Source organism: Symphalangus syndactylus, chromosome 7 (genome assembly GCF_028878055.3).
Source record: "Symphalangus syndactylus isolate Jambi chromosome 7, NHGRI_mSymSyn1-v2.1_pri, whole genome shotgun sequence".
Lineage (NCBI taxonomy): Eukaryota > Metazoa > Chordata > Mammalia > Primates > Hylobatidae > Symphalangus > Symphalangus syndactylus.
The window spans coordinates 16348452-16362888 of record NC_072429.2 but is presented as its reverse complement, the minus strand read 5'-3'; the positions used below and the strand labels follow the sequence as shown (position 1 = coordinate 16362888).

The window sequence follows — 14437 nt, the reverse complement described above, 5'->3', positions numbered from 1 at the left end:
TTATGACATTTCTGAGGAATACTATCTCAATCAAGAAAAGTCCTAATTTCACTCCTCTCCTATCCCAGTGAGAGAGCACAGACTCGTGCCTGCTCCACAGGGGTGGAGGCTGGAATTCAGTAGTCTGACTTTGAGTCGGGGATGCCTGGAGCAGGAGGTGGTCAGGGGCATTGTCCTTTCCAAGTCAGGAAGGCACCTGCTCTTGGTGCCAAGGTTACTGGACAGACTGCGAGGGCTCTGTCTGTCTGTCCGATGTTCACAGGCCAGTTCCCCGGAGGCTCAGCACTCAGCACGGCTTCTCCGAGATGCAAACCAGGCCACTCCGAGGCTGCCTACAAACTTTCTGCTAAGTGCCTAAGTGCCGACAGCTGCTTCCTGCTCTGCGGGGAGTCCTTCCAGATCCTGATCAAGGCAAAGAGAATTGATCTATCAGATTAACCAGGAATGAAAGAGTGGGAAAGCCAGTGTGGGAGGCTGTGGGGCTGAGTGTTTTCTGCGTAGCAGTCCCCTCCCTTCTGACTCAAGTATTAATTGCTACATTACCGCTGCCATGTAAGAAAGACAGTCAGCAAAGCCTGGGAGAGCTCCAGCTCCTCCCTCCCTGCTCTGCTCAGCTTCACTCTCCTCCTCGGTTCTCTTGGAGTACCTTGTGCCCCAGCAGTGCTGTCCCGGACCTGGCATCCTGAGGTCCTCCCGTGGCGAGGACTTAAGTGGACAGCGGGAGTAGGTGGAGAGAAGGAGGGAGAGTTTGCCCTGCAGGCTCTCTGGATGCAGAAGCCAGACTCACTGCAGAGGCAGCTGTGCTGTTCCGGGAGCCTGGCTTCGGGGGTGCATCCGTCACTCAGGGTCCATTCACCCAGGCAGGCTCCAAGTTCCTGGAGTGCACAAGGTGGGCGCTGTCCCTTCTGGGTGCTGACAGCAGAGCCTGGCTCCCCTCCGCCACCATGAGCGGCTGCTCCAAAAGATGCAAGCTTGGGTTCGTGAAATTTGCCCAGACCATCTTTAAGCTCATCACTGGGACCCTCAGCAAAGGTATGGAAACTGGCCTTGACGCTTGCTTTCTGTCTTGATATGTCCTGGCTGGTTGCATTGCCTCGGCGTGGTGAGAGTGACCATTCTGGTGCACCCAGGTCTTGGAAAAGGCTGGGGAAATTGGTTGCTGGGATTCGAGGTTGCTGACCACCTGGGTCCTGGCTCTGAGTAGGCGGGCACCCAGCCAGGGAACTCAGCTGGCTGTAATTGCCTGGAACTTTGGAAATGGAGTTGGTGCTGTGTGGCTGATAGGTTATGGGCGGGCAGAGGGACAGAACCCTTTCCAGAGCATTGGAAGTGGCTTAGCGTGACAGGAGTTTCAAGAAGTTATCCATGGAGGGTTGTATTTTGTTGATAAAAGAGAGATTTGATGCAGTGGGTTGTGAGTAATTCTGCAGAGCAGAGATGCTTAAGGGGGCCAGTGGGAGGTGGTGATGGGCCGGCATCTGCTTTGCACTGGTGGATTCAGAAACTGGATCAGCTCTGCACCTCAGGTGCCAAGAGCTTCCTCTCATAGGGTTCCAGGGTCTCGTGCTTCTGGGGCTTCATTCATCGTTCTGCTTTCTTGGATCCCCGTCCCTCCACATTTCATGCCTATATCCATGCCTGTCTTTTCTGCTTCTCCAGGAACTGGGGTGGCAGGTGGTTTGCAGGAGTAACTGTCTGGGCAGACCAGAAAGTGTGGCTGTGGATCAGAATTAGGGCTGCAGCTCCAGATGGGCCCACAGCCGGGAGGCAGAAAGAAGGCTAACTCCTCAGGGCCCAGTCCTGTGTCTTAAACCCCATGTTACACTCGGCACCGGGAAAGGTGAGGCCCTCAGAGGGGTCTGGCCAACTTTCTGGAGATGATGTCAAAGGAGAGCAGCAGCGTGATGTGGTTCCACTGGCTGAAAAAACGTCTTTAAATATTCATGCTGTCTTTCAGGAAGAGGTTTTTGGGGGCTGAGGGGAGTGGCACTGGAAGCAGCAGGCAGAATATTCAGGGAAGGAGCCCACAAACCTTTGATGGGATTTTACAAAATAACAGTGAGAGCAGAGAAAGGCTTTGTGCAGCCAGATCTCATGACATGGCTCAGGTGCCTGCCGCCCAGCACGTCTGGCCCAGTGTACGTTGTGTGGCATGTGTGGGTGGTGGGAATGATGGGATTCTGTTTATCTCCTTCCTTGGGATGTTCTGATCTTCCTGTTATTTCCCTACCATCCTTCTGAAATGGGGCGCTGCTCCTCTAAGATACCCAGGTGGGCTGAGCCCCCAGTGTGGAGGGCCAGGCTGCCTGGCAGAATTACTGGAGGCCAGAAGTGGGGTGAACAGGGGGTTAACGGGTGTAGCTGTGGTTGCTCTCAGTGGCTTTACCTCCTGGAGAAGGAGAAAGCAAAGGGGTTAGGAAATTTCACAAAGTTTCCCTATTCAATCCTCAGAGACAACTGGAAGGTTTTCTTTCCACATTACAGATAGCAGGACCTAAGAGGGTGACGGGTGTGAGGCAGCATCCGATCGCAGCCTCTTATGGAGGGCTTGTCCCCACCTGCAGTCTAGTGGTGACCCAGACCCCACACTGGGAGCCCAGATGCTCCCTGGATGTCACACTGAGTGCTGAGATGGGGGGATCATGGGAGTTTCCCACAAGTGCAGCAGAAAGAGCTTTCGTCTAAGGAAACCTAGGTCTCAATCTGACTCTGCTACCTGGACAAGTCACAGCCTCTCTGAGCCTCAGTTTCTTCATGTGTAAAACGAGTCCATTACCTCCAGCCTGTCTACCTCCTAGCACTGGTGCAAAGATCCAGGGGCACCTAGCCGTGGGATCCCTTTGTGGCGTGTGTTGCCATGACCAGTTGTGAGGGCGGGGTCGGGGCTGAGATGAACATGGGTCTACAGAGAGGGACCCCGACCCATTCCCCTGGCAGGACCGAGGTCAGAGCTCCCCACTTGCTCCTGAGTCACTCCTGCAGGTGAGTCTGTACTCCCCAAGCAGTACCAAAAGGGGAATGAGATCACAGAAGACCATTATGCAGCAAGAGGGGTGACTGAAAAAGCCAGCTGGCCAAGGAGAGAGCCTGTGCAAAGAACTCTGTGTGCGTGTGTATTTGAGAGAGAGAAACCGAGACAGGGACAGAAACAGAGCGAGGATAGATGGCCACTCGAATAAATGATCAGGAAGAAATTTTCTTCTGCATATTTGCCTGTGTTTATTTGCTCAGAGTTTGTTTATTGAGCACCTACTCTGTGCCATGCTTATTGCAAGACAACAGCCATGTGAATGAATAAGACACAAGCCCTCCATCAAGAGGGCTTGTCCCCACCTACAGTCTGATTGGTACCCACACCTCACATGCAGATACTCCCTGGATGTCACGCTGAGTGCTGAGATGGGGGAATCATGGGGGTCAACAGGCACAGAGAAGAGATGTCTGGGGCAGACTAAGGGGTGCCTCCAAAAAGTGACATCTAAGCTGAGACGAGGAGAGGCAGGGCTGAGAAGGTGGGAGGAAGCCGAAGCTGCCAGAGGGAGCAGCATCAGAGTGTTGGCCTCTGCAAGGAACCAGCTGGAGGGTCAGGACGGCTCCCTCTCTCTGCTTAGAATCCCAGAAACTAAGATCCATGTGACACAGAAGGGACTCCGTGGGGACCTGGCCTTCCTGTGAACTGCTTCAGTAGAGCCTTTCCTGCGGCCAGGGCTCAGAGAGGTGGCCCATGGCAGGCACCGGGGCAGGATCGTGTCTTAACTGTATCTGTGTTCTTTGCTTCAGCTCCACAGAGAGGACCAAGTGTTTACACAGCCCCGGCTCTGCGCCAGGCACGTGCTGGGTGACTGGTGTTCTACCCAATCCAGGTGTTTGCTAAATATTTGTTAAATGGTGAGGAACATGGGAGCAGGGCCAGGCTGGGAGCAGGGTAGCTGAGAAAGGCCTGCAGAGAGTCCAGAAAACGGCTTTCTAATGTTTACACCTCCCCTAGGTGGATTTAGATTCCACCCTACATGGATACATTATGATTGCTTAATGATTTCTGATTTTAATTTGATTTCACTTATTCACTATTCATTGCACTGAGTTCTAGATTTGCAGTAATCCAATCCTCAGGAGAGGGATTTTTCTTTGTCCCTTGCAGAATTGAGGAATGTAAAGAATGTGTTGGACCAGGTACCTGCTGGTTCTACGGCAATTTACTGTTTCTTACCAGCCTTGCAAATACCTGGGGGACAAGGAGGGTCCAGGACCACCCTCCCTGTCCTGCCTGTTCCTAACCCTTGGCCACCTCCTGCCATGCCAGAAATCCTTCTTGCCATTTGTCTAAGATGCCAGCTAGCCCAGATTTCTCATCAGCGCTTATTGTAGAGATAAACTGCTCACGTCCACCTGCTCACATATCTCATCAATCTTGAACTTTCCTTCCTACACCTGATCAAAATTTGTGATCTGTGTTCCCTTTAGGACCATGTTTGCTAAAGGCTCTCTTCCCCACTAGACTTCAGCTCCATGAGGGCAAGACCATGTGCATTTTTTGGCTCACCACTGTAGCCAGAGCTACTAGTATGATGCCCAGAATGGAGCATGTGTGTTCCTGTGTTAAATGAATGAAACGGCACTGCATGGCACAGACACCAGCCACCAGCCTGAGATGACACCCGGTACAGGAGTTTCTAGGAAGCACTATGCAACACCTGTCCCACAGGTGCTCAGCAAACCTGTCCCACAGGTGCTCAGCAAATGCTCTCTGAACTCTGTTTAGCTGCAGCAAGCTGAGTCTGCAGCCTCCAGCCTGCGTGAGCCTCCAGCCACATAAAACATTCCAGCTCTGTCTGAGCTTGCATAGTGTCTAGGGAAGGGCATTAAGATTGTTCCCAGAAGGAAAGGCTGGGTGGGCAGGCTTCTGGCATCCCCACTCCCACCTCTCCGGCTCTATTTTTATTTGTTTTATTTACTGGACTTCTCCCAAATTTAAAGAATCTCTCTGGCATTAAAAAAAAAATTGCAAACCACGAACACAGTGAGAAGCACAGTTGGTTTCTAGACTGAGACATCCCTGGACCCTGCACTCTGGCTCGGAAGCCTCGGACTGGGTCCCTCACCTCCCTGGTATTTAGTTTCCTCATCTATAAAATGGAATTACATTACCCTTCTTATGGGGTTGAATGAGATTGTGTAGATAAAGCTCCCTGCCTATTAGGTGCTCAGTAGTGTTGCTGGATACGACTACTGTTATTAGCTGATACTCTCATGGTTGAGAGCCCCTCCGGGCTGGGACTCCCTCTCACTCATTATTTGTTTTCTCAGCACCAGGCACAGATTCTGAGAGCAACATCTCATGATCACTTTACGAAAGCCTATGGCCTTGTCAGTTACTGCATGACTTTATTTATTTATTTATTTTGAGGCAGGGTCTCATTCTGTTCCCCAGGCTGAGTGCACTGATGCAATCATGGCTCACTGCAGCCTCGCCTTCCTGGGCTCAAGCAATCCTCCCACCTCAGCCTCCTAAACAGCTGAGACCACACGTGTGCACCACCACAACCAGCTAATTTTTCACTGTTTGTAGAGACAGGGTCTTGCTATGTTGCCCAGGTTGATCTCAAACTCCTGGCTCAAGAGACCCTCCTGCCTCGGCCTCCCGAAGTGCTGGGATTAGAGGCATGAGCCACCACTTCTGGCCACTGGATGACTTTAGACCACTGCTTCCCCTCTGCTCAACTTGTTTTCTTAAGGGCCTGCCCAGAGCCATCTCCCTCACCTGATTCCTTATTAGGAGTTAAAAGCCTGACTCCCAGAACCAGGTCCTCGCCTGCTGTTTAACTAGGAGAAGCCCAGCTCCTGGCTCGGATGCTTGGTGAAATCAGGAGTCTGGGGAACCTGCCTCTTCCTCTTTCTGCACAGTCAGCTCCTCACCACCCCCCTCACAGACTTCCTGGGGGCCGCTGGCAGGAGCCAGAAGTTGTGCAGGCTCCATTCTGGCTGGGGAGGTTTAAACTCATCTCCTTCTGCACACTGGGAACAAATGTTACCCCAGGCGCAGATGACAGAGCCAAAGTGAGCAGAAGGGAGGAATCCAATCCAGGAGAGCTTCTAGTGTCCTCCAGGCCACCCATGAGGCTGCGGGGGTGGGGAAAAGGGGTGTGGGAAGATGAGATCTATCTCAAGGACAAGGCTCTGGGGCCGTAACTCTCCCCTCCCATCCTGGCCCAGGCTGTTCCTCTTTTTTTCGAGACAAAGCCTCAGCTGCCGCATCGGAGACACACTGTTCCTCTTGCCTCCCCCCACTGCTGTTCAAGATCCTCAAGAGACTGACCTTGGACCCGGGCATGGACTCTGCCTTCAAGCAGTGCAGGCTGGAGTACCAACTCTGCCTCTTACCAGCTGTGTGAAGTTGTGTCATTTGAACACCACCCCAAGCCAAGGCTCCCCACTTTTAATTGGAGATAATAATAATATCAATGGCACAAGACTGTTTTTTAATGTAGTGATGATATGAGTAAGAGCTAGCAGCTCACAGGCAAATCACGACTCTGCTCTTGCAGGGCACCCTCTTACATTTTGTGCCCTAGGCACCTTCCTTGCCTCTTTCTAGTCTTGATCCTGGAGGTAGGGATTGCAATCACCATTTCAGCAGATAAGGAAACTGAGGTTTAGCTAAGTGTGGTGGCTCCCCTGGTGAGTGGCAGAGCTGGGATTAGAACCCAGGTCTTGCTGGGGCCAAGACAAGGTACATTCCTCTGCACTCCTAGGGCTGGAGAAGTCACGCCTGCCTGCACTACTCCCCCCCTTGCCACCAGCAGAAAGTCCCCCAGCATCCCACTAATTCTGTTGGTGGGTTTTTCCCTGCTGGGTCTCATCAGAGCAGCCACCTGTCATGGAAAGGGTTGTGACAAATTCCATAAAGTGTCATCACCTGGGTTATGGGGAAAGGGAACACTCCAGAGGCCAAGGTCAGCAGGACAGCCATACCCATGCTCTGTCAGTATCCCTGTCACCTCTCAGGCAGGTGTGCAGGCCCAAAGCACCTGCCAGACACTGAATAGGCTCTGTCCCAAGAGGGCCGCTCCCCCATAGCTCTCCCTTCTTACAGGCCAAGTGTGAGAAGTGGTCTTGGGTGTGGGAAAATACACAAAGTTTTGGACACTAGGCAGGCTGGAATTGAGGTGTTGCAGCTGTTTACTGGAATTGTCTAGGAAAGCAGAGGCCTTCACACTGGGGACTTTGAGACCTGTGAGATATTATCATGCCCCGTACCAAGAGGAAAATGCCACCTGTCCCATGAAAAGCTAAGCTTCAATGCTGCCCCTTGCTAAGGAAAGAGAGTCCCCACCATCCGAGTCCTGGCTAGCTCACTGTCCTGGCAGTGAGGGCTGAGCAAGCACTCTGGTCATGTTACAACAGCCCCACTCACTCTCTGCAGCCCTGGAACCTCTGCGTGCCAGTGCCTTGTCACAGGAAGAAAGCTTGATTATCCAAGGCTTCTGGGTCCCTGCCTACCTCTCCAGCCCCAAGCTAGAGCCTGCCAGGAGGGGCATGTGTTCACCTTGGCCCTCCTGATGTCCAGTAGCCTTCATCCCAGCCTACTGGCCTCACCACCCTTGCACCTCTGCAGCAGGCCCAGCATTCCCTGACCCATTTGGGTTGTCCAGGTGCTCAGCTCACTAGGGTCTCCACAGTCCCACAGTCGAGGGCAGAGAAGAAGGTGGGATCACCTGCCCCTCTGGAGCCTCCGGGTCTTTCTCCTAGATAACCCTGTTACCATGCAGGAGTAATTTGTTCAGGGCCATTTATCCTGGCACTGCTGCACAGACATCCTATTAACTTCAGGACCACAGGGGAGCGGCTAGTTTGCTCCAAATTAGAAGTAGCTGGAAATGGGGCCCTCTGGCAGGCAGGAGAGTACAGGCTGCAACACCACAGCCCTAGGAGGAGTGGATCTAGTCAGTTCTTCATCAGCCTTCTAAGTCCAGGGCCTCCTTTGCCATGCCACAGGGACCCTCATCTTCCCCAGTCTTCTTAGGGGTACAGAATCTCCTCTGGGCCATCTCTCTCACCAGACCCAGGTCCCAAATCCCTGAAAGCCATTGCTTCCCAAGGGTGGAAGTGGCGATGTGAAGTCACTGTGGAAGGAAGCAGGATGCAGGGCGGGAAAACTCTGGACCCAGACGGACCTGGGCTCCAACCCTGCCATGCACCAGCAGGACAGCCTTGGGCAAGCCATTCCCCATCTTGAGTCTGTGTCCTTCTGTAAATGGGCCAGTAATTTCCATCTCATGTGGCTTAGAGACAGCATCTCCTGCTGTATTCTGACATGGAGGAAAGAGAGTAAGCTAGCTCTCCGGCCTCTTCTTATAGACACAACCCATTCAAGAGGCTCCGCCTTCATGACTTCATCACCTCCCAAAGGCCCCACCTTCAAATACCATCACCTCAGGATTGGGATTTCAACATGTGAATTTGGGGGATGGGAGGCACAAATATTCAGCCCATTGCACTGAGCAAATGACTTTTTTCTCTGGGCCTCAGTTTCTTCATCTCTAAAACGAAGGAGCTGCTGATTTCAAAGGCCTCTTTCAGCTTTGGAATTTAAAGATTCAACAAAATTGCAGCACTGCTGGTGGCACCTGCCATGTGCCCAGCATTGCCTGAGCACTCCATGCCCAACATTTTATTTAGTGCACATGAGAAACCTAGGAGGTGGAGTGCTCTAATTAACCCCACTTACAGATATAAAGAGCGAGCTTCAGACGGAGGACCGGCCTGGCTTGGAGTCACACAGCCAGCATGAAGCATAGCCACAGCTGGAAGCCTAGGCGGTCTGGCCCCAAGCCCTGGGTTTTACCGCCCTCCCCAGCCCATCCCCAGTACAATTTTTCCATTTCTGAAAATCAGATCCAGGGTAAGAAGGCAACAAAGACAAAACAGATTCCTTCCCAGTTTGGCCAAGAGGCAACACACACTCTTGTTTTAGAAATCAAGATTTCAGGGCCTCCGTTCTGACTGAGAAAGTGCAATTGAGGAGAATGCCCTCTGAGACCCAAGCCCCCCGATCCATCCCTTAAACCATTACCCATAGGTCACCTTTCACAGTCAAACAACAAAACATATGGGGAGCAGGCTCGACAGCCAAGACTACAGGGAGGGGAGAAGAAAGGAAACACCAAGCAGCAAGAGTTCCAGTTGTATTTCTAGTCTGGCCAATTTTCATTTATTGCCGGAATGAGGTCAGTTGGAAGCTGAGGCAGAGAATTGGGCAGGAATCAGGTAGGGAGGTGTGATTCTGGGGCTTGTATCTGAGAGGCTGGGGTTAGCCTATCCTAATTTTCTTTCTGTAATCTTTTGATTAACTGTGGGCCAGCTTGGATGACATTTTTCAACCCATCTGTGCTTGGCAGGCTGGGCCAAGCCCAGGCTTGCTGCTCGGTATCTGCGAACATCAGCTTGGAGCCGGCTGTCACCCGGAGCCTGGGATGTCTCTAAGCCATGAAGCATATTGGATTGCAGAATGATCCACAACATCCCTGTGCTGATTTACTCTGCCCAGGCCTCACAAGTTCAGAAACAGCGGCTGTCATTTCAATCGCAACAGGAGACATGAGGGGAAGGGCCATTGCCATCCTCTGTTGAGTGCTACTTATTTTCTGGGGGCTTTACAAGGATTCCCATATTCAGTCCAGCCCTGTCTCTGTGAGTTGTTTTTATTCCAAACCAAGGGCTTTGAGAAGCTGAATAACTTGTCAATATCACAGATACAGCACTGTGGTTTAAAAGGTCATGTGCAAACACTAATGTTCCTTTGAACACGCCTGGTCAAAGCTGTCAGCACCATCACTGCTGTCATGGACTGAATTGTGTCCCCTTAAATGTATATGTCAAAGCCCTAACCCCCAAGGTGGCTGTATTTGATGATAGGGCCTTGATGCCGGAGATTAAGGTTAAATGAGGTCATAAGGTTGGGATCCTAGTCCAACAGGACTGGTGTCCTTGTAAGAAGGGGAAGAGACACCAGGAGTACACACACACACAGAGGAAAGGCCATGTGAGGACAAGATGGCCAGCTACAAGCCAGGAAGAGAAACTTCACCAGACACCAACCCTGCCCGAACCTTAATTTTGGACTTTCAGTGTCCAGAACTTCAGGACAATAGATTTTCATTATTTAACTAGCCAGTCTGTGGCATTCGATTATGGCAGCCCAAGCAGACTAATATAGCCCCATAGACCATTCTTTGCATAGCATCCTTTCCCATATTTTTAATTGTGATAAATATATATAACATTAAATTTACTATTTTAACCGTTTTTAAGTGCACAGTTGTGGCATTAAGTACATTCACACGTTGTGCAACCATCACCACCAACCATCTCCAGAACATTTTTCTTCTTGCAAAACTGAAGCTCTGCACTGCACCCATTAAACACTTCCCCATTGCTGCCTACCCTCAGCCCCTGGCAGCCAGCACTGTACTTTCTGTCTCTATTAACTTGACTGTTCTATGTTCCTCATATAAGTGAGTTATGAACAGTATTTGTGTCTGGCTTATTTCATTTAGTGTAATATCTTTTTTTTTTTTTTTGAGACAGGGTCTCACTCTGTCACCCAAGCTGGAGTGCAGTGCTGTCATCACAGCTCACTGCAGCCTCCTGGGCTCAAGCGATCCTCCCACCTCAGCCTCCAGAGTAGCTGAGACTACAGGCATGCGCCACCACCACACCCGACTAATTTTTTTTTCATTTTTTGTAGAGATGAGGTTTCACCATTTTGCCCAAGCTGGTCTCAAACTCCTGGGCTCAAGTGATTGGCCCACCTTGGCCTCCCAAAGTGCTGGGATTACAGGCCACCGCACCCAGCCCTCACTTAGCGTTATGTCTTTAAGTTTCATTCCTGTTATAGCCTGTGTCAGAATTCCCTTCCTTTTTAAGTTTGAACAATATTCCATTGTATGGATACTACATTTTGCTTTTTATCCATTGATGGACCATTCCCATATTTTTAAAACAAAAAATGAATCATATACGATTATAATCCCCTTGCTGGAAACTGTCTCCAGTGGTTTCTTGACACATTTAGAATTAAATGCAGACTCCTCTTAGTGGCCTATGACTTTGCATGATCTGTCCTCTGCATTTCTGTCCTTCTCCTTGGACTCTTTCCACCAAATCCCCCCGGGATCTCTCCCTCAATTCGTTCAAATCCCCTCCTGCGGTGGCTGCTCCCTCCTCATCTCCCCCAACACATTGCCTAATGCTGCCTTGCTTTTCTGCATGGTGCTTACTGCTCCTGCAACAATATTACACATGTATTTGCTTGGTGTTTTTAAATGTTTTAGTGGAAATTGTCTATGTTTAAGGTACACAGTGTGATGTCTTGATACACACATAGATAATGGCCTGATTATCACAGCCAAGCTAATGAACATATCCATCTCTTCTCATAGTTACCTTTCTGTGTGTGGTGAGAACTAATCTCTTAGCAAATTGCAAGTATACAGTGCGGTCTTATGAACTACAGTCTCCTTGCTGTGCATTACTCTAGAGCTTTTTCATTCTCCATAGCTGAAACTCTGTACCCTTTGGCCAACATCTCCCTGTTATTCATTTGTTTATGATCCAGCTCATCCACTAAAAGTCCAGCTCCGTGAGGGCAGGGACTTTTGCCTGGCCTTGACTTCTTCCCCAGCACCTGGTGCAGGGCCTACCACGTGGTAGGCCCTCATTGGGAGTTGAGAGGTCGAGCTGGCAGATGAGGAACCCGGGGCCTGGGGAAGGCCACCCAGCAAGCCAGAGGCAAAGCTGGCCTTGAATCTGGGCTTCCTCCTCTTTCCATTCCCCACAGGCTCGGCACTGCATGCCCTTTAAAGGCTCCAATTCTGTATCCACCATTCCCACGTCCGTCTGTCCATTCACACTTCCTCCTTAGCAAGGCCGCCCATGTTCCCGCATCCAGGACATGAGGGGTTAATTAAGACAGTCATCTGGCTTCTCAGGCTACCATCCTAAGAATGGCCCTCCTCAGTTCTGGAGCTGGTGGGCCATTTGGTTCATCTTTGATTTGTTCTTGCCATGGAGAGAGGGGAACCTGCAGCTGGGAAAGGATGGCGATGGTTTCCAGTGTGCTCTGTTCCATTCAGCCAAGGGGCTCCTCTGGGAGGGCGTGAAGTGAGCAGTACCCAGTGAAGGCATCTGGGGGCTGCAGACGCAGCTGGCTTCTATGGCTATGTTCCCCTCCAGCCCTTGAGGATCCAGGACTTTCTGGAAACATGATTTTGGAGTTCACTGGATGCCAAATCCATTATCACCAAATTGTATGACCTTGGGAAATCCAAGGGAGTCACTCCTTTGAGCCTAGCTTCCTTTTCTGTAAAATGTGTGCAATAATGCCAATACCACAGGTTTATTAAAGTAATGCACTTGAAAGTGTTTAGTGCAGGGCTTGTGTCAAATTAAGGATTCAACAAATGATGGGGTGGTTTTGCTTTTATTTGGCTTTGCTGTCTATCAGGGGTGAGCTTAAATTCACTCTCATTGCATCCTAGTCAAACCAGGGACCTCCCATGTCTCGGGAAATGGCTGAGTGACTGAAATCACCCATGTGGGCGGGAAAAGAGTGAGAGATGTTTTCAACATACTCTGCCTTGCCTTTCCCTACCTGGGATGCAAGTATCAGTGACAAAGAGTCTTATTCTAGGGAGATGAAACAGGAGAGCTCACACTCCATTCATTGAGCAAGCTCTTCATGTCCAGAACCTTTAAAATCTCGTGTGCACTCCTGCCCCACTCCCAGCCCACACTCTCCTACTGATGAAACATAAGAAGGGGTAGTAAAACCTTGTCTTTGTATAGTCCACCGGGAGCTCAACAGAAGGAGGTGGAGGAGGCCTCAGACCTGGATGTTGTGGCAGTCACCGCACCCTGGGTCAGAGCCCCCGAGGACACCACCCGGGAAGGGAGAAGCTGGCTGGAACCACAAAGCCCCATGGACAAGCAAGCTCTGGCACTACCTTTGAGCATCTGCTGTGCCTGCTGGCCTGTCTCACAGGGCACCATGAGGTAAAAAGACAGCAGGCACAGGCTCCTCCGGGTTCATTGTATCTGGGAATTTCATTCTGGCCAAGGGAGCTTCTGAGAGCCTGAAGGTGGCCAGTATGTGACTGGAAGTCAAGGCTACATAGCACAGTGACCAGCGTGAGACTCCTCCATATGTCCTCAGTGTAAGGGTGGGGAAACTGAGGCCAGAGCAAGGAACACCCTTGAATAAGTTACCCTCAAAACAGAGCCTCCTCTGGCTGGTAGCTGGGGGCACAAGGATGGAGGGTAACCTGGCTCCTTCTGGAAGTGGTGGCCACCCAGCAGATGGCTCTTCATTGCCACACAGTTGGTGACTCATAGACTAAGCCCAAGCAAGACCTCTCGCCTGTTCCTTTCATCTCTGCACTCTCCCATTCACGGCCTCACCTCTAGGGGAGACTCTCAAGTCTCTCTCTTGCCTTGGCTCTTTTCTTAAGCTCCAGGCCTGCAGGTGACTCCTTGGCTGGACTGTGAACTTGTTGGGAGGGCAGGGGCTACATTTTAGTTGTTTAAGAACGTGCAGTACGGCACGGTGGCTCACGCCTGTAATCCCAACACTTTGGGAGGCTGAGGCAGGTGGATCCCTTGAGGTCAGGAGCTCGAGACCGTTCTGACCACAGTGAAACCCTGTCTCTACTAAAAATACAAAATTAGCTGGGCATGGTGGCACATGCCTGTAATCCCAGCTACTTGGGAGACTGAGGCAGGAGAATCGCTTGAACCAGAAGGTGGAGGTTACAGTGAGCTGCAATTGCACCATTGCACTCTGGCCTGGGCAACAAGAGTGAAACTCTGTCTCAAAAAAAAAAAAAAATGTACAGTACCCAGCACAAGACCTGGCATAGAGTAGGGGCCTAACAAATGGATGGATGGATGGAGGACGGGAGGAAGGACCACTAGACCCTTCTAGTTGAATGTCTTTCTCTAGCCCCTACTCAACCCTTGGAAAACCAAAGCAGACGTCTCTCTCCTGATTTTACTCTTTCTCTTTACATGCCCCAGTCTCGAGCCTTGTTCTTTCCATCTGTCACTCCCTTTCCACTCTCAGAACCGTTCCTGAAGTCTGAACCTTTCTAACCTCTTACCCTCTTTGCTGCAGCAGCCTGCAGACTGCATTTCTTCCCATTTCTTCCCTTTCTGACTCCTCCACGCCATTCCAAACAGATGGCCCATCCAACCCATTGACCCAGAAGCCCTACTTCTAGAAACCTATTCTAAGCAAATCATCACAGCTGTGCATACAGACTTTTATTTAGAGGTATTCATTATGGTATTATTGCATTATTTATAATAGTGAAACACTGGAGGCAATCTAAGTGTCAATGGAAAAAATTGTGCATTAAATAAATTTTGGTTCATCTGTCTG

The 14437-nt window shown here is 50.7% G+C and overlaps 1 protein-coding gene across 2 annotated transcripts in view; it reads left to right on the top strand.

Moving 5' to 3' along the window:
* Positions 1-554: 554 nt before the first annotated feature.
* Positions 555-14437, top strand: part of KCNIP1 (potassium voltage-gated channel interacting protein 1) — a 388899-nt gene continuing 375016 nt past the window's right edge. Inside the window, exon 1 of one of the 2 annotated variants that reach the window (XM_055285273.1) lies at positions 555-1032. In XM_055285273.1, coding sequence (XP_055141248.1) covers positions 945-1032 — 88 coding nt within the window. In that variant the 5' untranslated portion in view covers positions 555-944. The remainder of the gene's footprint in view (positions 1033-14437) is intronic. The other variant, XM_055285271.2, reaches the window with a different exon arrangement.